The sequence below is a fragment of the Nyctereutes procyonoides genome, unplaced genomic scaffold (genome assembly GCF_905146905.1).
Source record: "Nyctereutes procyonoides isolate TBG_1078 unplaced genomic scaffold, NYPRO_anot_genome, whole genome shotgun sequence".
Classification (NCBI taxonomy): Eukaryota; Metazoa; Chordata; class Mammalia; order Carnivora; family Canidae; genus Nyctereutes; species Nyctereutes procyonoides.
Genome location: NW_026575041.1, coordinates 11,678,698 through 11,704,213, shown reverse-complemented (window position 1 = coordinate 11,704,213; position 25,516 = coordinate 11,678,698). Strand labels below are relative to the sequence as shown.

At 39.9% G+C, this 25,516-nt stretch overlaps 1 protein-coding gene across 14 annotated transcripts in view; it reads left to right on the top strand.

Moving 5' to 3' along the window:
- DLG2 (discs large MAGUK scaffold protein 2) overlaps positions 1–25,516 on the top strand; it is an 885,772-nt gene that overhangs the window by 637,758 nt on the left and 222,498 nt on the right. The window contains exon 1 of one of the 14 annotated variants that reach the window (XM_055320444.1): positions 5,166–5,279. The exons of 12 other annotated variants lie outside the window; for them this stretch is intronic. In XM_055320444.1, coding sequence (XP_055176419.1) covers positions 5,243–5,279 — 37 coding nt within the window. In that variant the 5' untranslated portion in view covers positions 5,166–5,242. Of the gene's footprint in view, positions 1–5,165; positions 5,280–13,179; positions 13,198–25,516 lie in introns of those variants that run through there. One more of the 14 variants, XM_055320449.1, reaches the window with a different exon arrangement.

Here is a 25,516-nt window from a genome sequence, read left to right as displayed (position 1 = left end):
GGCAGACGCCCAACTGACTGAGCTACCCAGGCACCCCTATTTCTGTGGTTTAAAAAAAAAGTTTTGTTTTATTTTTGGTTCTATAAAGCCATTTAATTTTCTCCTACAAGTTGCATGGTTTCTGATCTGACATTATGGTATATTAAGTATCATGCTCTCCTTTTTTTTTCATGCTCTCTCTTCTTTTTTTTTTTTCATGCTCTCTCTTCTTAAACGAAGATATATTTGAATGGTCATATGTTCATTTAGCAGTAAACGAATCTATAGGTATGGGCAACACAGCTTCATTGTAAGGCATCTAATTATTAAGGTCTATAAAGTCTGCTGAGTCTACTTTGCCCAGAATGAAGTCTAAAAGCCTGGAAGCTCTATCTAATTGCCTACTGCTGAGCTCCTTATCAACAACACTGAGAGTGGTGGTCTGGTATTTTTGAGCTCACAGAGGATAGTGAAGACTAGTTAGACTGGTTTGGAGAACTTAAAGCAAAGTGATAAGATGTGTATTCATTATGGCAATTCCTTCTACACATAAGCTGTCCCCAAGTCCCAGGATGTCGGTGCCAAACCTCAGTGGGTAAAGAAGAATAATTCCTGTGTAACTAGGTGTGATTAACCTGGGGGAGGTTTGGGTGTTTCTTTTTTAGAAAGGCTTGGGCTCTCCTAACACGGAGGTTGTTATCATATGACATGTGTTTGGAAAACTCTACCCACCTGTTTTGTTGATTCATTCATTGTCATTTGAGTACCACTTGGAACTTCTGCAACTTAAAGTCTCTTTTCTCTTTTTGGCTTTGGATCTGAATGGAAACTATTTAGCATCAGACTTTTTATTTAGAATTATTTACAGAATAACTTTTAATACTACCCTCTATGACATTGAGTGAATAAGGCTAGGGCAAAACAAGAATTTGAGCCTTCTAATTTGATCAACAAGAAAGATGTACTTTACAGACTTACACATGTCTCTCATGGATGGAACTGTTTCTAATCTAGCATTGTCTAAGATACTTTATTCAGAGATCTTCACAGGAGAGTGACTTAGACATTACCTAACTGCAAGTCAAAATGATCATTCCTGCATTACAGAAGGAAAGAACAAAAATGAAGGCAATAATGTTCTACTGACCATAATTCATTCCGGGGCAAGTTATCTGCATAGTACTACTTTGCCTTCACTGGTAAACAGTCTCTGAAGTCCCCATTCACTTCAGTTTTAAGTTCATTCAAGTGGAAAAACCAGATGGGTTCCCAGGAACTGAATCTGTTTCAGAGGAGGAGTCTGTGATTCAGGCTTAAACCAAGGGTGTTACCATTATGACATAGGCCATTGCCGAAAGTAAGGTAGGGTTGGCTCTTTGCCTCAAAGCTGTCAGATGTGTCCAGGGATTTGTGCTGAGTCTTTCATGATTCATTAAAGCCAGCCCATCAGAAATGCTACACTGGATCATACCAGTGATACCATCAGCTGAATAAAGATCTGAAATATTAGAAGGTGATATGAGAAATGCTGGAATAAGATGTATGTGAGAAGAGTGAGATGGTCATTAACTCAGTCTGTGAAGTTCAGAAAGATTCTCAGAGGTAATAGTGTTTGAATATGCTTTAGAAGAATGTATAATGTAAATGGACAAAAGGGAAGAGCTTTCTGTGAAAAGACACCAAGTTTTCCAGGAAGAAGACAGTGAAGAGAGAGGCTAACAGAAGAATAAGTTTGTGAAGCAGTAATACGCTTCTCTAAGAATATAGGCTTTATATTGTAGTTAATGAGGAGTCAGCAAAGGATTTTAAGAGAAGTGACATCAGATGACCATTTTATAAGGGGTTCTCTGACAGCTGGTGTGGCTAATGCATGGAGAGAAGGTGAGATTAGAGAGAGGGAACCACTTGGAGAGAGCTTCATTCATGCCAATGGCAGTGACAAGGAGGGACTTACAGACCACAGAAATGTTTAAAGGTAAAAATGATGGGATTTGGTGCATGATTAGATCTGGGATCAAGGTTTGAGGATTTCTAGCTTAGATGACTAGGAAAACTGTGATGCCATTAAGCAAAGACTTTACACCCTTTAAAATCCATGACTTGTCTGAAACCTTCTCAAAACTATTGTATGACTTCAACTGTATGGTAATTCTGTGGCATCTGCCGTTTTTCACTTTCCAGAGCAATTCCTCTTGTTTGATCTCATTAAATATGCAATTTGACAGATGAAAAACTAAAGTGAGTGATTTGGCTAAAATCATCCACCTGACTCTGCCCAAGGGAGAACTAAAACCATGTCAGAGTTTCCCTAGTCTTAAATTCTAATTCAGATTCCAAATCTGAGAGTCTTTCACCCCAGAACCTTCACCCTTTTCTCTATTTTGCATGGAAGATACTATAATCAGAAAGACTTTTGAGTAGCAAAGGAGGCTGGGAGCTTTGGAAAAGGCACAAAGAAATCTTGCCAGTTCTAGGGAGGAAGAGGCAGTCAGCAGAGGAACAAAAAGAAGCAAATGACAATGAGCGTTCCAGATCTTCTGCATATCAATGCTTGCATTGCTACAGTACAAAGGCATCCTGTTGTACCAGTGTCCCTATAAACCTCATTACTTCTCTCCGTATTAGTCCTAGGTGGTGGGATTGGAAGGTGCGGAGAGAGCAGCTGGTAATGGCTGTGAATGGCAATCACTCACTTAGGTTAGTCCTTGGGTCCCTCAGGTCTATTAAGAGGGTCCTGTGTAGCTTACTACTTAGCATTACACTCAAAACCTGTCTGCCAGGAATCTACTAGAGAATAAGTAGATATGTTGTTGGGTGAGATTGTCTATGCAGAAGCTATGAAAATAAGCCTTTCAATTTGAATATGGAATCTCCACTGAACAGAGGAAATGGAGAGTCTTGGTTTTTGCAAACCAGAATTTCTCTATTAGAAATAGTAAAATCATTTCACAGAGGCGGGAGACCCATTTTGCAATTATCTTCTTTCCGTGTTGGTGATTGGGAAGAGATAAAACACTGGTCTGAGATAAGATTGGCACTTGTGGACAAGAAGAGAATTCTTATCTGCAGGTGTCATTACTTTCTTTTTCAAGGAGCCAAAGGGGGCAGTGATTTCAAGATGCCTGGAGAGAGAGAGAAAGAAAAAGAGAGGATTCTTGATGAAAACTCCTCAAAGCACTCTTTTCTTTAAGGCAGATGTGATGTTTGCAAAGATCCTCAAATAACCACTTGCTCTAGTGATCAGCTCCCACTTGTGATCGACTGACTTCAAAATGGTGGTCAAATACTTGTATTTAACAGAGACACAATCTGCAATTGTGCAGCCTTCATCCTTCTGGGAGGTCTCATTGATTATCTGTCTTCCTGCTTAGACTTTAAGTTCCTGCCTCAGGGGCTCATCTGATTTCAGCTTATTCCCTTGTCCTGTAGAACTGTGATTGACAGGTTCAACAACTAATTGTAAAATAAATAAAGTACTGCTCTTAAAGAAAATTCATTTATTTTTGACTTTTTTTCCCCAATGTTTCTATATGTGGAGGGAGAGAAAAGGGCACTCCCACGCCCATAGGTGTGGTTTAAATGGACCTTGTTTAGTTTCATGACCCAACCTAAAATCTCTGAGACTCTCACAGCTTTCTAGTTGGTCAGGGTAGTCATTCTGTCAAGACTTCTTAGAAGTGTTAGTGATAAGCTCATTATATCCCTGAAAACCACTTTGAACATCTTTGAAACCTTCAAGCAATTGAGCAGATTCAACTCCTTAGTTCTGTTTTCCTAGTGATAATTTGTTTCTGATAAACATATTTACAGCTGTTTTTTTTAAATTAAACATTTACATTGAAATGACTTCCCATCTTAGGTGAGCTTGATTGATTTTTTTTAAGGGTTTTAGGGAAGTCAACTACTTTTTTTTAAAAAAAGATTTTATCTATGTATTCATGACAGACACACAGAGAGAGAGGCAGAGACACAGGCAGAGAGAGAAGCAGGCTCCATTCAGGGAGCCTGATGTGGGACTCGATCCCCGGTCTCCAGGATCACACCCCAGGATGAAGGTGGCGCTAAACCGCTGCGCCACTGGGGCTGCCCAGCTTGATTGATTCTTATTTGAGTTTTTTTAAAAATCATTGAATTTTCTAGCCTGTGCACTTTAAGTTTGATATAGGAAGTAACAGGGAGAAACAGTAGGTGGTTACCATGGCCACCGCAACATCTGATTTAGGTAGGAACAGAGAGGGCAGGGAAACAGTGCCATACTAAATTGAATTGCAATAATGATCAATAGTTCAGAGAGGAAATTTAAGTGTCTGAGCTCCATCTAGCAACCCATTAATCAATACATGAACAACAATATCTGCACTATGGCTTTACATTTATGTACATTTATGTACGTATCAAAACAAAAGGGAAATTGCAGCATATATAAAAATTAAGAGTCATTAAGCACATTTGAAAAACGCTTCTAGGGTGGAATAAAAATTATTCTAATTTCCAAGTTTGTTACTCATCCTGAAATACCAATAAAAGCTTTAAAAAGCAAGGTCTTGAGCTTAGCATTAGGATATATTTTAGTTCAAAAATGGGGTTGACTTCTCATATTGGAGGGACCTAGTTTCTTGGTGTTGTCACACAAAAAGGTGAAAGGTGAATTTGCTTCCTTAAATCCTCTCTCTACTCTTTCCACCTGAAGGTTTGTTTAAGCACAGATTTCCTGGCCTAGGGAAGCCAGCCCACTCTAGCCTGCCAGCTGAAGAATTAACTCTACCTTGTGAAGAATTTTGTTTACTCTCTTCTATATTTTAAAAGAAGATACCAGACCAACACTTCCATGTTGGCATTTCAAACACCAGCAACTAGCTAGAGGGTGGGACGGGCTTGAAGAAGTCTTCAGCCTCCCTTCCCCAGGCTCCCCAGGCAGGCTTCCACCTCCTCTGCGGTTCCGGCGCTCAGGCCTTTTTAGCTGAGAAGAGAAAGAAAAAGCTACGTGAAACAGTAAACATCTGGAAAGTGATTTGTTACTGCTCTAAAAGGATAGCATGGAGAAAGTAATCCCATCTCTTAAATTGGCCCTTTTGTGTTGCAAAGCATCTCAAACTAGCTCTGCCGGTAGCCTGAGAAGGTGGCCCCACCTGCCTTGCTCCTAAGAGGCTTTGGCCACAACTCAAGAGCTTCCAGAGTGTGCGCTGGCAGGCGGAGTCCTGCACCAGTACATCTCAGCCAGGAGGAGGGAAGCAGAGCTGAATTTGGGAAGCAGCTGCCTGCTATGCTGAAAACCTCTGGAAACTGGCTAAGGAGCTGTGGTGAGAATCATGCTACTTTTCTCAGACCCATTTCTTTCGACAGACCAAAGGGGAGTCGTGGCCATGAAAAGGAAGAGAGGATGACAAATTCCCCTCCCTTTCCCTTCCTAGAACAGCAGTGCCTGCCGTTTCTCAGCACCCACTGCTTGCAGACACCTTAAGGCTGCTCTATTTCCCTATCTGTTGCTCTCTGTGTTCTAAAGGAACCACACACAGTGAATTTTCTCTTCCTCCACCTCCGTGCAGCCCCAAACCCACACTTCATGGGCTTTATTCACCATTGGTCTCTTCATAGTAAGTCTGTCTCCTGTGAGCTCCCAGGCTCTTGCTACTGTGTATCACAGACAGAGATTTAGGAAAGTGAAATTCTTGCTGCTGATTTTTATGGGTTCCAGATATGCCTGGATCCACACTGATTTCAGATCACACATATTAATGTGTGCACGTTCTGTTCAAATACCCAGAGCCTCCTGAGGGAGAGTGTAGTTCAAACGCAAGGAGATAGGCTGGTACAAGTCTGAAAAAAACCAATAGGCTTTTGAGCTGAATCTTGCTTTCACCAATTATAAACTATGCAACCTCGGGAAACCACAGAATTTTGTGCTTTCAGTTTTCTCATCTGTAAAAGTAGAATTAATTGTATTACTAATTTAAAGGTTAGTAGTTGTATATGGAAAGCTGGATTCCAGAATTGTCTGAGGCACAAAGACCATGGTTACCTTATTTTGGGGTACCTCCTTAGTAGGTAAGAATGTCAGCTCTGATCATTTTGCCTGATTTCTTTTTTTTTATCTTATTTATTCATTCTTGAGATCTTATTTATTCATTCATGAGAGATCTTATTTATTCATTCATGAGAGACATGGAGAGAGAGAGAGGCAGAGACACAGGCAGAGAGAAGCAGGCCCCAGGCAGGGAGCCGGATGTGGGACTTGATCCCAGGACTCCAGGATCACGCCCTGGGCCGAAGGCAGGCGCTAAACCACTGAGCCACCAGGGATCCTCTCTGCCTGATTTCTAAGCAACTCCCCCGTGGTTAGCTTAGATCTGCCAAGTAACATGAGACTGTTTCCACATCTGCAAATCAATGGTAATCATAGTAGTAACTGATGAAGTTTTGGAATATAGGTGGGCTTTGGTGGGGTGAGGTCCAGAGCTGATGACCGAGAAAGAATTCTTGAGATGTCTTTGGTGCAAAATGGTGGTTTTATTAAAGCACTGGCACTGGACCTGTGGGCAGGAAGAGCCACTGCCCAGGGCTTGTGAGGAGTGGCTGATTATATACCTGGGAGTTGGGAGGAGTTTGGGGATAGCCTACTTTCTAAGGAATTTTGGTAGCAAGGTTTCCAGGACCTTGAGGGGGCTAGCTATTGTTGGGGAAAAGGTCACTTATTACCATCTAATAAAACCTGAGTTTTGAAACCCTTCAGATGTATATTGGTGGGCCATATGCTTGGGGGATGATTGCCAACACCTAACTTGCCGGCTTAGAGATAAAGATAATTTATAAAGGAGTTTTTATGTGTAAAGCAGATTCACAGGGTCCTGGAGGTTGGGCTAAGATTGCCTGTTGCCCTTACCAAAGTATTAACATCGAGGCAGTTGAGTTATGTAGAGGAATGTCCTTCTTCCTGTTTCACTTGTCAATGTGCTGTCCCAGGTTTGTGCTTTGTCCTCAGCTAGTCCTCTGTTCCCCCATCAGTAACTATCTCATGGCTCTGTGAGGATTTAAAGACCTAATGCTTCATCTGTAAAGCTACACACAGTAAATACTCAGAAAAATGTTAGCTGTTGTTGTTATGAAGCAGGCATCTGACTGGAGCTAGACAACTGGCATCTCTAGATGAAATTCACCTCAGATGTTGTTGTTTTAAATGCAAGATGAATCCTAAGGGCCCTTCTATCTCTTAACCTCTGTGTTCCTAGGTGCATCCACATGCATATTACAGAGCTCCACATCTTCTTTGGTAGGAGCCATAAATCAATTATTCAACCTTATTTTTTGATGGAAAACCCAACATGATATACATTTTGGACTTAAAAATCACAGCCAGTGCATAAAGTCACATGTGTCATTTCATATACTACCATGACTTGATTTCCTTAAGAACACACATCTTCACAGCCCAGATACTACTTTGCATTTCCATGACTTTGAGGACATAGAAATTTGCATTCACTTAGCACTGATTTTAAGAAACTTTATTCACACAAGTTGGCCAAGAGTGGTATTTGTTATCATTTCCAGTTTCGGTGTTATTTTCGAAACAGAACCGTAACCTGTATGTCTGCATTCTGATGGCAATTAATATGTATCTGGCATTACAACTGAGCTGTTAGCAGCCAGTTTAAAAACCAGCCCGGAGTCACTCCTCACCCTGCCTCTGGGGTGAGGAAGTATACTTGCTGGGCTGGGAGATTTGCATTCTCCTCAGAAGTGGTGCTCCCCTAGTCAGCACCTCCTTTGTTACTTAATTCTCTCCAACCCCCCCCCACCACCAAAATGCCTTCCACAGTTCCTCTAAATCCCTTTTGGGTGCTGTGAGCTAGGCTAGGACCCTCATTAAACATCAAACAATTAATCACAGGTTTTTAGGATTAATTTGTTTGCTGTGAGATCACCAAGAAAATAAGGACTGTGATTTTTGATGTCTGGTGCATAATACAGGCAGTCCTTACTTTGCATAGTAGTGTGAGACTATAAACATGACATTTTAATGATCAATGGTAAAGACTATTATTGTCTGAGACCTCTTAAAATTTTTGTCAAAACATTAAAAACTTGGGACATCTGGGTGGCTCAGTCAATTAAGCATCTCCCTTTGGCTCAGATCAGGAACTGGGATCCGGCTCAGTGGGGAGCCTGCTTCTCCCTTTGCCTGCCACTCCCCCTGCTCATGCTCTCTCTCTCTCAAGTACATAAAATCTTAAACACACACACACACACACACACACACACACACAACTTTTTGTTGGCTGCGAAATGGAAAAAAAAAAGTAAAATGTTTGTTTAGTATGCTATTACTTGAATTACTAGAAATGTTGAAAATTAATGTGTTTTCTTTCTTGGTAGAAAAGGATAGTTTGAATAGTGCTTGCCTTTTTCTTCTTGTTGCTATAGAACGATAACTGAGCAAATATATACCTTTTCTATACCTTGGCAAATTGTCTTTTTTTTTTCTAATTCTGAATCCACTTTCAACTTTTTATCCTTTGCACATTCAGTGTTATAAAATATCTCTGAGAGTTCCTTTGATGTGAATTTTTTTTCCTCTGAAACATCTTCATCCTTTTCCATCCAACCACTCTCCTCACTTACATTTCGAAGCTTTTACTAGGTTCCTTTGGCTGCACATCTGGCATTTCTCAAAGGGGGGCAGTGTTGATGTTTCTGCTCTCAGCTGTATCTTCTGTGATTCCACTGTCCCATGTGAATTTCACTATAACTTTTCCTTCTGTACTGCCCCTCATCTTTGTTGGCAAATTCCCTCTTTCAATTATCCATTTTGGTAAAATGTCCCATGGGCTTATCACTGGGACACAGTGAAGCAAAATGACATGCTTTGCTGTCTGTGTGTGAACTGAACAACAGGTGTGCAGTGACCCATGACCGACACACCTTGAAAGAAGTGACGTGGTAGGTCACTAATGATGGTGTGCATCTGTTATTACACAGTGATTTGTGGACCAAGAAGTCTGTGGCAAGTTTTCACTTTATTCACTCAAGTTAAAATACTGTCATAATTGAAATTTGAATCATGTTGTTAAGGAACTGGTGGTACTTAATTAAACCATAGTAATGGAAAATTGGGCATTTTGAAACCATGCAAATCCAAAACTGCTGTTAGTTGCTCAATACTAAATGCCTGTTGAACGAATGAATAGGCTCAGGCAGTTATAATGTCCTCACTTTGCAGTCTCAGTGTCCTAATAACCTTACCTACAGCTCTGTCCCTTTTCTTCCTTCCTGAACAATACATCCATAGTACCAGGTAAATGCAAGTCTGCTAAAAGTTGGCATTAAATAAATCCTTGGACTCTGAGCCTTGTGCCTCTTGTGCCAAAGGCCCAGCTCCTTGGGGTACCTGGGTGATGCAGTTGGTTGAGCACCAGACTCTTGGTTTCAGCTCAGGTCACAATCTCATGTCCAGCTCTGCACTCCACATGGTGTCTGCTGGAAATTCTCTCTCCCTCTCCCACTGCCCCTCACTCTTGTGTTCTCTCTCTCTCTCTCTCAAATAAATAAATAAAATTTTAAAATAAAAAAAAATAATAAAGGCCCAGCTCCTAGCTACTTTTTTTTTAAATCAAACTTCTTCCTGAGTACCTAGCTTCACTTCTAAAAAGAACTAATCTGATTAACAGATTCACACTGTAAATGTTGAAAGCTTCTTTCTTCCTCCCAAAGAGAGGGACCAGCATTTTGCAGAGGAGGCTTCTTTTTTTTTTTTAAGATTTATTAATTTATTTTCAGAGTCTGCATGAGAGCAGGGGAGTCAGGGGTGGGGGGTGGCACAGAGAAAGTGAATTTTTCAAGCAGACTCCCCACTTAGCTAGAAACCCAGTAAGGAGCTAAGTCTCACAACCTATGAGATCATCACCTCAGCTGAAACCACAATTCAGAGGCTTAACTGACTGATCTACCCAAGCATCCATGCAGAGGAGGCCTCTTGTACTGCCTTCACTAGTGGTGCTCAGACTCTGTAGGCACCAAGAGAGAAGAATCTTAAGCTGGTAGAACTTCTCTGGCCTTCTTATCTCACTAAAAGTCAGTAATCAAGAAAATATTAAAAGCCAGTAATTAAAAAAACAATGGAGGAGACCTGGGAGAAAGACTCAAAGATAATCCTAAACTTCACTTAGCCTTTGATCTCAAGGAGTTTACATTCCAACATGGGCTATGAATCCTGGACATATGGAAGCAGAAACAGTGGTGGTTACCAATACTGCCTTTGTCTGAGGTGGGTTCAGGGCTGGTTCTGTTTCTTCGTAGCTCAGTGATCTTTCCCAAGCTATTTCAGTTTCAGAAACTCATTTCTCTATCTGTAGACTGTGATAATTATCTCCCAGGGTTTTTGAGAGTCTTAAACATAACAAGGAATGCACTTAGAATAGTATCTTTTATAGCATAAGAGTTTGGGAAACAGGAACGATTTTAGTTACTAAGACATAATTCAGGTGAATGTCCTTTGTTTCAACGCAACCATCTTGTCCACAATGTGCAGAGTTGTGGTTTTAGAATCAGAGTGTAAAATACAGGTAGAATGTGATAAAAGTTACCCAGTTCATGGAAGACCAAAGACTAAGACCTGTGCTTCCTTTTTTTTAAGATTTTATTTATTTATTCATGAGAGAGAGAGAGAGAGAGGTGGAGACACAGGTAGAGGGAGAAGCAGGCTCCATGCAGGGAGCCCGATGTGGGACTCAATCCCGGGTCTCCAGGATCACATCCTGGGTCAAAGGCAGGCGTTAAACCACTGAGCCACCCAAGGATCCCAGACCTGTGTTTTCTTCTGCCTCCTTACTGATTGTCATTTGGTGGTTGAGAATCTGTATTCTCCCTTTGTAGAGTCAGACCCTTACATTATTTTGGAATACTTCTTTTGGGTATGTTCAGAAGCTTGGTTAAAGCTTTCAAGAACAAGATACTCAAGTCACATAGTGGTAAGGCCTTGCTTGCACCTCTGCTAACAGTAGAGCCTCTCCTGGAATGATCAGCTTGCCTCAGGGGCATCCCCATCTGGTTACCAAATGTGTCCTCACGACTATATTCAGACACTTGGAGACTTTTTGGGAAAGGCACTAAGTCACTGTTTTACTTGATTGCTAACTGGGCCGTGGCTCTCACTTCTGGCTGTGTGAGCCATTTAAAAATTGCAGATCCTCCCAGGGATTTTACTTCAGTATATCTGGAGTAGAGGTGAGGCATCTGCATTATAAAAATGTTTACCAGGTGAGATGCAGAACTGAGAACTGCTATTCTAATGCCTGTAGGTGCCAGAGTCTAAAAACAAAACTAGCCCTTGTTGCAGTTGTCTGGCCATGAATGTGACCTTCCCTTGTCCAGAGACTGGCCTGGCCTGGGAGGTGCAATCTGGCCTTCTGGTGTGTCAGATCTTGGTTGCTACTGATTTGTTTTACCCTAGGGCAGGATTTTCTCAATATCTTCCCCTCATCTTGACTGAACTTTTATAACAGCTGCCTAATTGGCTTCCTTGATTTCACCTCCCTCTTTTTTTTTTTTTAAGATTATATTTATTTATTTATTTATTTATTTATTTATTTATTTGAGAGAGAGAGAGAGAGAGACAGAGATAGTGACAGAGATAGTGGGAGAGAGCATGAGTGGGGAGGAGAAGGAGAAGCAGGCTCCATGTGGGTCTCCATCCATCCCCAGACCTTGGGCTCATGACCTGAGCCAAAGGCAGATGCTTAACGCACTGAGCCACCCAGGTGCCCCTCACCTTCCTCTCGTAACCTTTGTTCCACTCTCCACTCTGCCAACAAATTTATCTTGCTAAAATGAGAATTCCATTGTCACGCCCCCCATCTTCTAGCCACAGAGCTGTTCTTCATTTTCAGCCTAGGATATCTCTTAAGGACTTCATGCATATTCTTTTCCTGCTGGAACACCCTTCCACCCAATTAATAGTATTGCTTTCCTAAATAACAAAATGTTTCTTTATTTGAAAATCTTATATTTGTTAGATCCTGTGCTAAGTGTCCTACACATGCTTGAGAGACTCTTAGTGACATTTGAAGCCCAGTTCTAGGACCTGCTCTGAGAAAACTTCCCTACATCCCATTTGCCCGATAGCGGAGTGAGCTGCCTTTCCCTCTATGCCCCTAGAGCACTATCAAAGAGTTCAGTGTATCACATTGTAATTTGTGGTGGATGATCCATCTGCTCTCCCAGGGGCACGTGCTGTACCTGTCTTTGTAATCCCTGGAGCACCAGCAGTCATGGGATACTTGGGAGGGTAGGGGAGCAAGTCTGGGGTGAAATCATCTTCAATCCCAAAGAAACACCGGGATGCCGATTGTTCACTTGACAGTGAATGAGTAGCTCTAATAGTGTCATCATTTGTAGGTCATTTGGGCACAGAAAAGATGCATCCCAAAGCCTCTGCCTTTACACAGCAGTGTGATATAGCTTTTGGGTCCCAAGACATTCCAAACTACAGTTACAAAGACTGACTCTCTGTCAGCAGACAGGAACTTGGCTACAACAGCAACATCATGGGTTAACTTTGTTTGTTACCACAGAAGGGCTGGATTGCGTTGCATCATCTGTTAGGAGGGCATTTCACCAACAAACTAATGAAAGGCAGTGCGTTCTTTTTGTGTGCCTTTTTTTTTTTTAAGCCCTGTGTTTTTACAGGCAGAGACTGTAATCAGCTGTCATGATAGCTATAATCAATTAGCTGATGGGCTGTTTTTCTCCATCTGGACTAATTGAATAGTTGCTTTTGTTTTTATTTTTGTTTTCTCTCTCTTCTCATTCCTGTTACTATTGAATCATGTGACTAAGCCCCCACAAAACTGGCAGTCACTCCTCTCTCTCTTTCTCTCTCTCTCTCAGCCTTCTTTAAGATGTGGCAGTGACCCATTCATCTGCAGAGAGAATCATATCTGCATTAATATTGGGGAGAGATTTATTTGAAAAATATGACTAAGTGAAAAGCAAAAATTTAACTCATTTGATGAGTTGTTTAAATTTAAAATAATTTAAGATATCAGGAGATTGCTTTCAGTCAGCTTGTATTACTGTTTGTGTTGTTGGGAGCCAGCTGTGCAAATCATGTCCTCTGTAGCTTCAAAGGAAAAATCTATGACTTTTTAATGCAGAGAGATAGCATGTACTTCCTGGAAAAGATGGGAGCTCCACAGCACCGAAAAAAGTTAAGCAGAGTGTCAGGTGAGTAGAATTAAGGGGAGAGAGGTGATGGGCACTAGAAAGTATTTGTTTCTTTTGAAACTGAGATTTTTCTTCAATAAACCACAAAACAGAGATGCTTTCATAACCGTAAACTTAAGAACATGGTTAGCAGATAACCTTTAGGAGTTGGACAAACATTTCAGCAAACATTTTTTGCATACCTACACAATTCCACATCCTCAGTGAGGACAAAAAAAGTAAAGTAAGACCTAGTCTCTGCCTTCAGGGAGTTCGAAGCCTAATAAAAGAAGAAAGATTCACAAAACAACAAGCGCTGGGGTGCCTGGCTGGCTCAGTCGGTAGAACGTGCAACTCTTGGTCTTGGGATTGTGAGTTGGAGCCCCACAATAGGTGTAGAGATTACTAAAAATGATAATAAATAAACTTAAAACCACCATACAGCATTAAAGATGGTATATAATGGCAAAAGGGAAGAAGTGGGATTAGAGAAAGAAAATATTCTTTTTCTAAAATCTTATGTTGTGTGCTCAAAAGGAAATCAGCCCTGACCCTTCTGTCTTCAGGTATCTCTATGCAAAATGGGTATTTTTTTTTTTAGATTTCATTTATTTATTCATGAGAGACACACAGAGAGAGGCAGAGACACAGGCGGAGGGAGAAGCAGGTTCCCAGCGCATAGTCCGATGTGGGACTTGATCCCAGGATCAGGTCCTGAGCAGAAGGCGGCGCTAAACCGCTGAGCCACCGGGGCTGCCCTGCAAAATGGGTATAATAGTCCATGCCAGTGACCTAATTATTTTTGGAATGCATTTTGAAGAGCAATTAGAAAGGACTCTGAGCTGTTTATACATCCCCAATGATACGTATTACATAAATTCCATGTTAAAAAAACAGTACATTTTGGGCAGCCTGGGTGGCTCAGTGGTTTAGCGCAGCCTTCGGCCTGAGGAGTGATCCTGGAGACCTGGGATAGAGTCCCATGTCGGGCTCCCTGCATGGAACTTGCTTCTCCCTCTGCCTATGTCTCTGCCTCTCTCTCTCTCTTTCTCTCTCTCTTTGTGTCTCTCATGAATAAATAAATAAAATCTTTAAAAAAAAAGTACATTTAAAGCAATACTCATTAAACTATTTATTAAATTTTCTCACCAGTTTTATATAAACTGGTTTTATATAAACAGTTTTATATAAACAGTTTTATATTCATTAAGGAATCTTGACGTTCTTGTAGAAATAAAAAAACTAGCAACAATATTAAATCCACTGGTTAGGTAGGGAAGGCCAGGACATGAGGATAAATGACCTGGTCAAGGACCCCAGGATCTGCTTCCAGGGCTGCTGGCTCCTTGCAGTCAATTTTATTGACTCTGCTCTCTTCACCTCCTTGTCTCTGTGCTTGAGGGTCTGACTATAGATTTACTGATACACAGTTTTCTTCTGCAGAGAATTAAAACAAAAGCCAAACAAAATTGAAAAAAAAAACTATTCTGCCTTTGGAGATAGGATTCTTTTTATAGAGTTTTAAAATGTATTCAGCAGATCTTTACTGAGCATCTGCTATGTGCCGGGCATGGCACAGACTTCAGAGGACAAATCAGACACAATTCGCATCTTCACAGAGCTTAGAATCCAATTATGGTGCAATTGCAATGCAGTGCAATCAATGCTATGGAGGTCTTACAAGCTACACTTAACTCAGCTTGACAAAGCAATCAGAGAAGCCTCCCTGCAGAAAAAAATGTCAAAGCTGGGCTGTGAAATTTTGAGAAATTAGTCTTGAGGACTAGAAAGAGGAAGAATAGTAAGTAGAAAAGTAGGACAGCAAGAAGAAGCACTCAGCCTGTCTTAGGAAGTGAAAGTAGTTCAATAGGCTGGAATTTAGACAGTGTGTGATGGAGTCTGGATTGCTAAAGAGCAACCAGATCACAGAAGGTTTTTATACCCAGGCTGGAGTTTGATCTTTAGTCTGAAGGCACTGGGGCCAGTTAAATGATTCTAAGCAGAAAAATGACAGGAGCAATATTGCCCTTAGAAAAAAAATCACTTATCTTTGCTGTGAGGAGAATGGATAGTAGGGAAGGTAATTATTGAGAAGATGGGGATGATGATTGTTAGTCTCAGGGGTGCAGAGGTAAGATGTACGTCTCAGCTGACTGTTCTCACTACTCTGTTTCGTGTAGAATACTATAAGGATTACACTCATGGTCATTCCCAGGCTTTTTGAATACAAGGACTCTCTTTTTAACTACCTGAGAGTGGTTGTATTTTTAGATTTTGTTGATAGAGATAATACTTAATGATGCAATAATATATTGAATTAAATTTAAATTAATGCATATTTAGTTGGTCATAGTATAACCTATGTACATTTAACATTAGGAGGACATATATGTAGGAGACATTATTATTTCTAAAAGATTTTATTTATTTATTTGAGAGAGAGAAAGTTCATGAGAGGGGTAGAGGGAGAGAATCTTCAGACTCCCCACTGAGCACAGAGCCCAGTGTGGGGCTTGTTCTCACTACCCATCAGAGCATGACCTGAGCTGAAACCAAAAGCCGGAGGCTCCATTGACTGAGCCACCCAGGTGCCTCAAGATTTATTTATTTTAGAGACAGTGGGGGTGGGGGGTAGGGGCATGGGCACAGAGGGAGAAGGAGAGGGGGAGGGAAAGAATCCCAAGCAGACTTTGCACTGAGCATGAGCCCAGACCTGAACAGGGTCCAACGCCAGGATCCCCCAGCCCTCGGCTCCACGAAGAGCTCTATGCATCCCACCACCCATGAGATCATGAGCAGAAACCAAGAGTTGGACATTCAACTGGCTGAGACATCCAAGAGCCCCTGTAGGAGACTATCGATTCAGTCTATGGAATGTGTGGTACCTGGTGGATTTGAGGATTCTGTGTCAAAACACTAAGGATTCTAGTGAGTTTTTGATCCTTAAACTCAGGCCTAGAGGGAAGGAGGATTTAGAATTGTACTTATCACTAGTTAGTACTTTAATCTTTTTCAAAGGGTTGCTAGCTATTATTTGATAGCTTACTGTAATCAGTAGCCTTACAAGTACTACCTCTTTTTACTAAGGGAGAAGTTAGTAGCCAGGTTTGGCTTCTGACTGACATTACTTCAATACCTCCTGTGGTTTAATGGATTAAATGTTTGAATTCCAGTTCTTTTTTTTTTTTTAAACTTTGTTTTTTTTTTAATTTTTATTTATTTATGATAGTCACACAGAGAGAGAGAGCGAGAGAGGCAGAGACACAGGCAGAGGGAGAAGCAGGCTCCATGCACCGGGAGCCCGATGTGGGATTCGATCCCAGGTCTCCAGGATCGCGCCCTGGGCCAAAGGCAGGCGCCAAACCGCTGTGCCACCCAGGGATCCCTTGAATTCCAGTTCTATCACTTACTATCAGTGTGATTTGGGGCAAATTATTTAATTGCTAGTAGTATGTTTCCTTGTTTGTGAAATGGGTTTAATATCTACCACATAGATCATTATTAAAGTAGATAATGCTTAAAATCTTGATAACTTTTAATAAATTATCTTCCCATCATGACTTCCTTTCCTATTACCCCTTCCTTATCTTCTTTTCTCCCTATTTCCTTACATCTGCCTCCATTTTGGTCCCTTCTTTTCTTCCTCAATTTTCTTATTTCTCCTTTTTCTTAATCTTCACTTTTTATTTACCTGATTTTTTTTAAAGTATTTTTAGTGTTTAGTTTAACTGTGTACGATTACATTGGTGTTTCCTGTTCTTAATTTTAAAGAGCAACCAAGTATTTATGTTTTGTTTAATTACTTAGGAATCAAGTTGCTCTGTATAAGTGGTCCTCAGTAGAGAAACACTTCCTACTCGCGTATGTTTGACCTAACACTACATTTTCCGGTCCACTCTGGCAACTTTACTTACTCCACACTCTTTGATCCTCTGGAGATGAATCATCAATCCAATGCTCAAGTTTAAAGACATCTGTGTTCCTAGCTAATGCTCTCTTCATCTTTGCACATTTTCAAGTGCTCTGGCAAATACTGTGTGCCCCTGTCAGAAAACAGTGATCTCAGCCAGCAGTTGATGAAGCAGGTGCAGAATTACAGAAGATGCAATTGCCGCAGTAGTGTAGAAAGAGTTTTCTAAAGTGTTTCTTGGAGTTTGTCCATCTCTTATTTTTAAAGCATATTTACCATTGTGTATTAAAATCTCCAGTAAAAACTTAATGAATTAAACTGGAATAATTTATCTTCTGAAAATACATTCCTTATACCAACTTACCAGATAACCACACCCTTTGGCCTAGATTTCAAGGCTTTCCATGATCTGGTTTTAATCATCATTTCATTTTTTTCTTCTTGTTGCTCCTGTGGGGACATGAACCCCACATTTAAATATTTCCATTAACCTTCCCCTGAAAAATACTTTCACATGCCAATCCCCAAGTGCTCCTGTGCCTATTGTTTACCCTAGAAATCCCTCTTTTTTTTTTTGCAAACCTCACCCATTTTTCTAATCTTTTCTAGTCCAACTTTTTCTGACTGCTCCAAGTTTAAGTGACCTTCTGAATTCCTCTAGTGTGGTGGCGTGACTTCCAAAAACTTGAAGATCTGGAGCTGGAATACCTTATTAATTCAAATCTTACCCTGGAGATGTGATTTTGTTGCCTTCTTTGGACAATTTATTTATCATTAAGAAGATAGGTAATATCTTAAAGATTGTTAAAAGGATTAAAGCAGAAAAACTGTGAAAGCATTAAGTAACTTGTATAATAGTCTTGCCTAGAATATTCAATTATTGTTTCCTTTATACATGGCAATTTAACTAGCATTAAATATATTTAGTAAACACTAAGGTCTAAAAATAAGAATGCATACATTCTATATCAGGGTTAATGTGCACATGACGCCTGCAGATCCTGTCCAGGTGCAGATTCTGATTTAGTAGCCCTGGGATGGAGCTTGAGCTTCTCCGTGTTTCCAACATGCTCATCTATGTATACTTTGATTAGCCAGTATGGTCAACCCAAAAATAAAGGCAGGTGATAGAAGCATCCAGACCCTTGGTCTACCCTCTCTGGCTGAAGTCTGGACATGGGATTTGCACAATGACCTTCTTCCTAGTGTCCAATTACATTTCTGTGTTTATAACTTTCTTCACAACTACAAAAGCTGGCTAGCCTGATACGTAGCTTGGTCACACATAGCTATTAGTCAGCCTAGGGTGTCAAATGCAGTTACCTCAGAATAAATATAAAATTCACCAGGAAACTTGCAGGGCTCCCACAGAGTGAACTTGATCTACACTGAGGTGCCTGCTCCAGGACGAGAGTGAAGTGACTCACTTGACGTCAAGTCACAGACAGACGTCATCTCGTTACCTAGAAAGACCTCTTTATGCAGCTAATGATTCCACAGAGGTGTCTAAATGAGGAAAAACAGTGGGAGGCTAGGTATCCAATTAATCCTCAGCAGTGTAGAGCCTCCATTGACCAGAGTGGTTACAGAATTTACAGCCCCAGACCCATGTGATCTTCCCTTTAAACAATTTATCAGGGACTTCATTTTGACCTTTGAGGACTTGTCATCTTCTTTATCTAATTCTTCATGTGTGCATGAGGCAAGAAAGAATGTGTATCTATTTTGAAACACCTAGTTTCATTGTACAGTTCCAACAGGTGTGTGAATGTCCAGGTGATACCTTGAGGCCATGGTTTTACACCCAGGTCCACTCACCCTCTGGCTGTGGGGATGTTAGGCTTCTTACCTAGTCTAAGCCTTAGGTTTCCCATTTGTCAAAAGGAGCTGGTAAAAAAAAAAATGAGATAGTCTGTGTTAAATGTCTAACATTTACCCTAGCATGGTTAGTGCTCTATACACATTAGTTATGTTCATTATATTGTCAGTGACAGTTACTGGCTTACCTTTAACACTTTATTAATATAATATTATATTTTAGTCCTTTTACTGTAGCAAAACATATAGCATTAAATTTTAACCACATTTAAGTGTACAATTTCGTAATGTTAAGTATGTTCATATTGTTGTATAACAGATCTCCACAAATTTTTCATCTTGCAACACAGAAATTCTATATCTGCTAAAAACTAATTCCTCCATTCCCTTCCCTCAGCCCCTTAAATTTTCTTTTTATTTCTACAGCATGTGGACATGAATCCATTCCACATGCCCTCAGTATCCAGTCACTGCTAGAAAAACACATAGAACTTGAAGTCAGAAAATTTAGATATAAGGCTAATAAGCCTTGGATTACACTAACTGCATGATGTGCCAATTACAAGCTTTGATTTTATCACCCATTTCTGCATATAGGTACATGTGTTATGAACTGCATATTGTTAATTAGTCTCTAATCACCCCTTGCTCTTTCCAGTACTCTTCTCTGCATTCCTAAAAATCATCCATCTTAGCATTTGGCATATTTATACTGAAATTATCTGCCTTATGGGTATTCCTCTTGAGTAGACAAAAAGTACCTTGTGGGCTGGGATTAGGTGTTAATCAAGCTTAATTTAGCATGTGTTGGGCCAGTTCAGGACACTCTATACACTTTATATGCCTCTCTCATTTGCTTTCATGTGCTCCCAGGAGTCCCATTTTTATCATGTTGCATTTCCCTTTGTTTAAAACCCTCCTGTAAAAACTCTCGGCAAAATGCCCACAGAATAACGATTGGTAAGGAGGAATAGATCAATCCAGTGGAGGGTGGACAGCAATAGGGTAAAATGAAAAAAGGTTGAAAAAAGAAATCCTACCCAGATACTTTTTACCAAATCTCTTCTTTTGAAATCTACCTAGTTATGCATATAACTTTCTCCTGTTTCTTCTGCCAGGTGTCTGGAGAGGTCAAGAGCTATCTCGTTACCTTCCAGATGATTTTGGGGGAAATCACTTTCAACAAGCTCTACTCTTGAGGGTCTGTATCGACAGTTAATTTAGAGAGTCAAGGTTCACCTTCTGAAGCAGAAGCCAAGATAGTTATATAACCTGCAGTTTCCTGTCGAAAGCAAAGCCTGCAGATGCTCAGAAAGCTAAATTAAACTCCTGACTTGCAATGCAGCCACCAAACATCATGGGCAGTCTAAAGAGCATTACCAGCACCAGGGTGGTAATTGTAATGATGCCGAATGAAACACTGTGTTCATCTTCCAGCCGGTGTGATTTAAAGGTCTGCTCAGATTAGCCAGCCAGCAAGCATGCTGAGGTTGAGCTGAACCTTAGTGTGGTATCTTACTTAATGAGCAATTTTGTTCAAAAAAATATATTATTATTATTTTGCAAAATTTGGCCATGTGCATTTCTTTTTTTTTTAAATTTTTTTTTAAATTTATTTATTTATGATAGTCACAGAGAGAGGGAGAGAGAGAGAGAGAGAGAGAGAGGCAGAGACATAGGCAGAGGGAGAAGCAGGCTCCATGCACCGGGAGCCGGATATGGGATTCGATCCGGGGTCTCCAGGATCGCGCCCTGAGCCAAAGGCAGGCGCCAAACCGCCGCGCCACCCAGGGATCCCGACCATGTGCATTTCTAATTTGGGTTTTTTTTTTCTCCTCTCAAGAAGACACTCTTGAGGAAAGATTCCATGACCTAGATTGAGAGGAGGGCCTAAGAGAACGAACATTATTGATAGCTACTCCAGGGCTTATGCTTATGTCTTACCTTTAAGAGAGGAAGGGAACCAGTAATGAGTGAATATATGCTGTGCCCTAGGCATGCTACATATGTCCTTCCAATAAATCTTCCAGTGAAGCTGGGCAAATGGGCACCAGTAACCTCATATTAGAAACTATGAAAAACAGATTCGGAGACTGAAATAATTTGTCCAGGCCATTCAAATAATATGTGGAAGACTGGAATGTAAATTAGATCTTTCTGTCATGACCCAAAGAGAGTACTCACACCATCTTGAACATTGGCTTTCAGTCACCCAATTTCTCACTCAGAATCTGGGTTTCATACCTCTTCAAATAATATGACTAAAATAGATCCCAGAGTCTTCAGAACGTAAGCTCAAATTATTATTAACTACTAATAACTAAGCAAGTACTTTAAGAAAATATATCATTCTATAATAAAAAAACAAGACAGGAATATTGCAAAGTGAGCAATTTTTGACTACATAATACAAGGGATATTTAATTTGGGGGGGAATATGTAAGTCCAAATATTAGAAAAAATGTGATCCTACTGTCTTGAAAATGCATCCCAGATTTCTGGCCTTCTTTTATGTCTTCACACCTTCCATAGGTTATATAGATGTTTCTCCTCTTTGTTTATAGCCAAAACTTGGGACACTGATACTTTCTCCCTGTTAGATGTTAGCTAACAACCTATAATGCATTTACTGATGATTCTTAACAAAAATAAATGTGGCTCACTGGCTTATTTAACATTCAGTGAATATTTGTTAAGCAACAGCTAAATGCCAGGTACTGGCCCTCCATGAGATACTTTGTGTTCTAGAGCTTTTCCCAGATGTGCTACAGTGGACATTCCAAAGGTCCTTGGATCTAGTTTAGGAAATCCAAATACAGAGTAAATACTAACAGTATAGAATTTCCAATAATGATAATTGTAGCCAATATTTATTTCATGCTTGCCATGTCCCAGGCTCTAATGATAAATGCTTTTGCATGTATCTCATGTAATCTTCACAACTATATAATGAAAATACAGTTAGCATCTGCTTTTTTACAAATGAAGAAACTGTGGCCAAGAAAGATCATTGATTAGTTTGTTCAAGATCATATAACTAGTAAGTATCAAAGGTATGGCTCTAACCTAGGCCAATTTGACAGAAAGTCCACATTCCTAACCATGATGTGTTCTGCCTTCTGGAAGCTTCCATTCTTTCAGGACCAACAAACTTGTGCCGAGATATAAAAATGAATAAGAAACAATTTCTACTCTCAAGAGGCCCTGACTCCCTGTGAGGAAGAGACACTCAACTAAGCTCAACAAGCATTGTGCTTTGTTAAATTTCATACGCTGCTAAGTACTGGAGATAAAGCATAAAGCATGGCATCGGCACAATCTCAACCCTCAGGGAACTCCCACTCCGATCAGAGACAGATACAGAAACAGGAACTCTGAAGAGCAACTGATCCCTACTTCCACTTTCCCATTTTGGAGACGCTTGAATGTTCCTGGGCACTGAGAGAGGCAGTATTATGCTTGGGCTCCATAGTCGGTCCCTCAGATCGTCTTCAATCTACCATTTATTGATGACCTCAGGCAGACCACTTAGCTTCTCCAAGCCTGTTTCCTTGTATTTAAAAAGCAGGTGAAAGTGTAATCTACTTTGCGGAGGATCTTTTGGGGATTAAATGATAAAATGTATTCACAGTATCTATACATGCTCACTAAATGTTAGTTAGTATTGTATTATCATGTCCTCATGTCACCTAGAAGAACCTTATAGGTGGTGCCATCTCTATGCTCAGTCTTTTATCTTTTCTGCTAAATTAATTAAGGATGTTGATGCAGCAACCAGTTCTAAGCAGGTGTAACCTGACACCACTTTGCCTCAGTGGCCACACTGTCTCTTCTTTCTGCCTAGAAGTCCACTCACCACTCTGGCATGCTCAAAACTGGAAGTTCAAGGATATTGATACCTCCTGTGGCAATTTTTGATAGTTCATGGTCCAAAGGTGGGACAGAATTGGTGCATAGAAGTTCCCCTCATCCTTTAGAGAGAGTTCTGAATTATGTTACAGGTGCTCCTGAGAAGGTCCTGGAGGAATTGAATCCAAGTTGCCCACAAAAGTGCCCAACAGCCCAGTGACATGTTTGCATTGCCTTTCCCTCCTTTCCTGTGCATTCTCCCTGGTTCTCCACTCCTCTTGCTAAGATTACTACTCACAATGAGCTACCACATGCAAGCCTTTGCATCTGGATCTGCTTCCTAGGGGATTGTGGAAGTGGGCATGGAGAAGGAATGAGATGGGGAGGGAGTATGGGAGTTTTCCAGACTAAGAAATGGGTCATTGCCGCATCACATATTTGGATCTCCCCTATAACATCTTTGCCAAGTGGTCAGCCAGCTACTGCTTTAATATATCCTGTGAAAGGAATGTATTATGTCCATTCTCATTTGCAGACACCTCTATATCCCTAGCAACTGGAAAATTGCCTGACATAGAATAAGAACTTAATAAAGATTGTTGAATGAATTTTTACATGACAAAATTTTTGTTGGTTTCTATAATGACTGCAAATCTACTTTCCTTTGCCTTCCAAGCTTTAGATCAAGTTTTCCACATAAAATAAGGCTTTTGATTCTATGTGGGGTTTTTTTTCCACAAAGAAAATTCATTGGCAGGGGTTCTGTAAGGTCTTTTAATCATGTACATTAAAAAATTATCAGAGAAGTAAGTAGGAACTGTGAATGTTTCTACCTTATTTAATTGGTATATGAATTTTTTTTAGATTTACATAATGTTTTTAAATGTTAGCAGTATGGAAAATAAAGTAGATTTGGAATCAGAGGGTTAGACATTTAGTCTGTATGACAATATTTGAGTGACTTTAGTGTAGTTCATTGTTTTTCTGCTGAGTCATATTTTTTAAAAAAATAATGTTTTCTGATTATAATGGCATTACATGTATACTGTTAAAACTTTGGGATGTACAGAACATCTGGGTGGCTCAGTCAGTTAAGCATCTGCCTTTACCTCAGGTCGTGATCCCAGGGTCCTGGGATTGAGTCCCACATCGGGCTTCCTGCTCAGTGAGGAGACTGCTTCTCCTTCTCCTTCTTCCCCTCCTTCCTGATCATGCTCTCCCTCTCTCAGATGAATAAATAAAATCTTAACACATACACACAAAAAGCTTTGGGATATACAGAAGCATGTTTTTAAAAAAAGGAAAGAAAGAATAAAAGAAACGATCCATAATTTCCACTAGCCAAAGGCGACACTATTTGACATTTTGGCCTATTTTATTTTAGTCCTATTTGTGTGCATGAAATATATAGGGCGGACTAAATTCTATGTAAACCTTCCTCTCCTAGTTTACTTCAGTTACATTCTAGATCAGTGTTTAGTAATGTTATATAATATATATAACAAACATTATTGTTAATGCTGGCAAATTTTTCACACTTTCAACTGCATTATTCTGCACATCTTTGTTGTCTACCAGAGTTTTACTTAGAAAAATAAGTATTTTAAAAGATTATTTTCTAATTAGAAAAAATAAAGAAAATAATCAGCAAATGATACCTATTGATATTGTTATAGAGCTTTACAACTTTTTTTTTCAATTCTATGAAATTGGAGTCCTACTGTGTTTAATAGTAATCATCCTTTTCATTTAATAATGTTTGGGGGCATTTTTTTCATGTCATTACTGTTTTTTCTTTTCTTTTGTAAAAGTAAATTTTAAAGAGATCTAGGATTCCTTTATGAGAATGTGACACTATTGGTTTAGTCAGTTTGTCATTATTAAAGTTTTAGGGTGTTTCTATTTTTTTCACTACTGTAAGTAATATTGTTATGGTGAGCATTAGGTTCATTTGTTATGGGTCATTTATGTTGGATGATACTATAGCTTTTATAATTCTCTAAAAACCAAAGCTTTTCAAGATAGTTGGTGTGGAAAAGACAAGATTATTTGAAATGTAATTTTTTTTGCTGAGGATTTCATGTGTATTATTCCATTAATGTCTGGCAGTAAATATTATATGTACTTAGGTTAACAAAGTACCATTTTGTTTCTTGGTCACTAATTTTTTCAACAGTGGGTTTACAGGATCCAGATTATGGGATTTCTGTAATACATTAAAAGATTCTCTTTCTATACCATCATAAGTGAGCTCCATTATAAACACATGTGTAGCTTAAGGAGGTAATGAGTTTTCACCAGTTCAAGATGCCAGATTAAAAAGCAAGAGCATGTGGTTTTCCCAGGGCTATATGAGAGCTTAGTCCTGACTATGAAATGCCTGAATAGCACAAATGTACCATAGAGGATAACATGTTTTCCCCACGGGGGCTAGATTGAGGCATCATATTATTATTTATAGGGCATTTAGGAAGAACTGCAACTCCTTACAAACAGAGTGCATTTGCTGTCTATGAGCTATCTTAAGTATGTTTGTACGGACTACAGAAAAGTTGCTTGGATTTAGGAAGTCTCATCTGTTAACTCTTCTTTGTGCTCTAACTCTGCAGACCTGAAGTAGCTTTGAAGTTTTGTGAAAGGAATTGCTTTGGTTAACCTTTATTGGTTCCCGAAGCTCAGCCTAGCCAAGGGAAGCTTTCAGTGTACTGAGGAGAGAGGGAAATATCAGTGTCTCCACCTCAGTTCAACCTACAGCAATTAGAG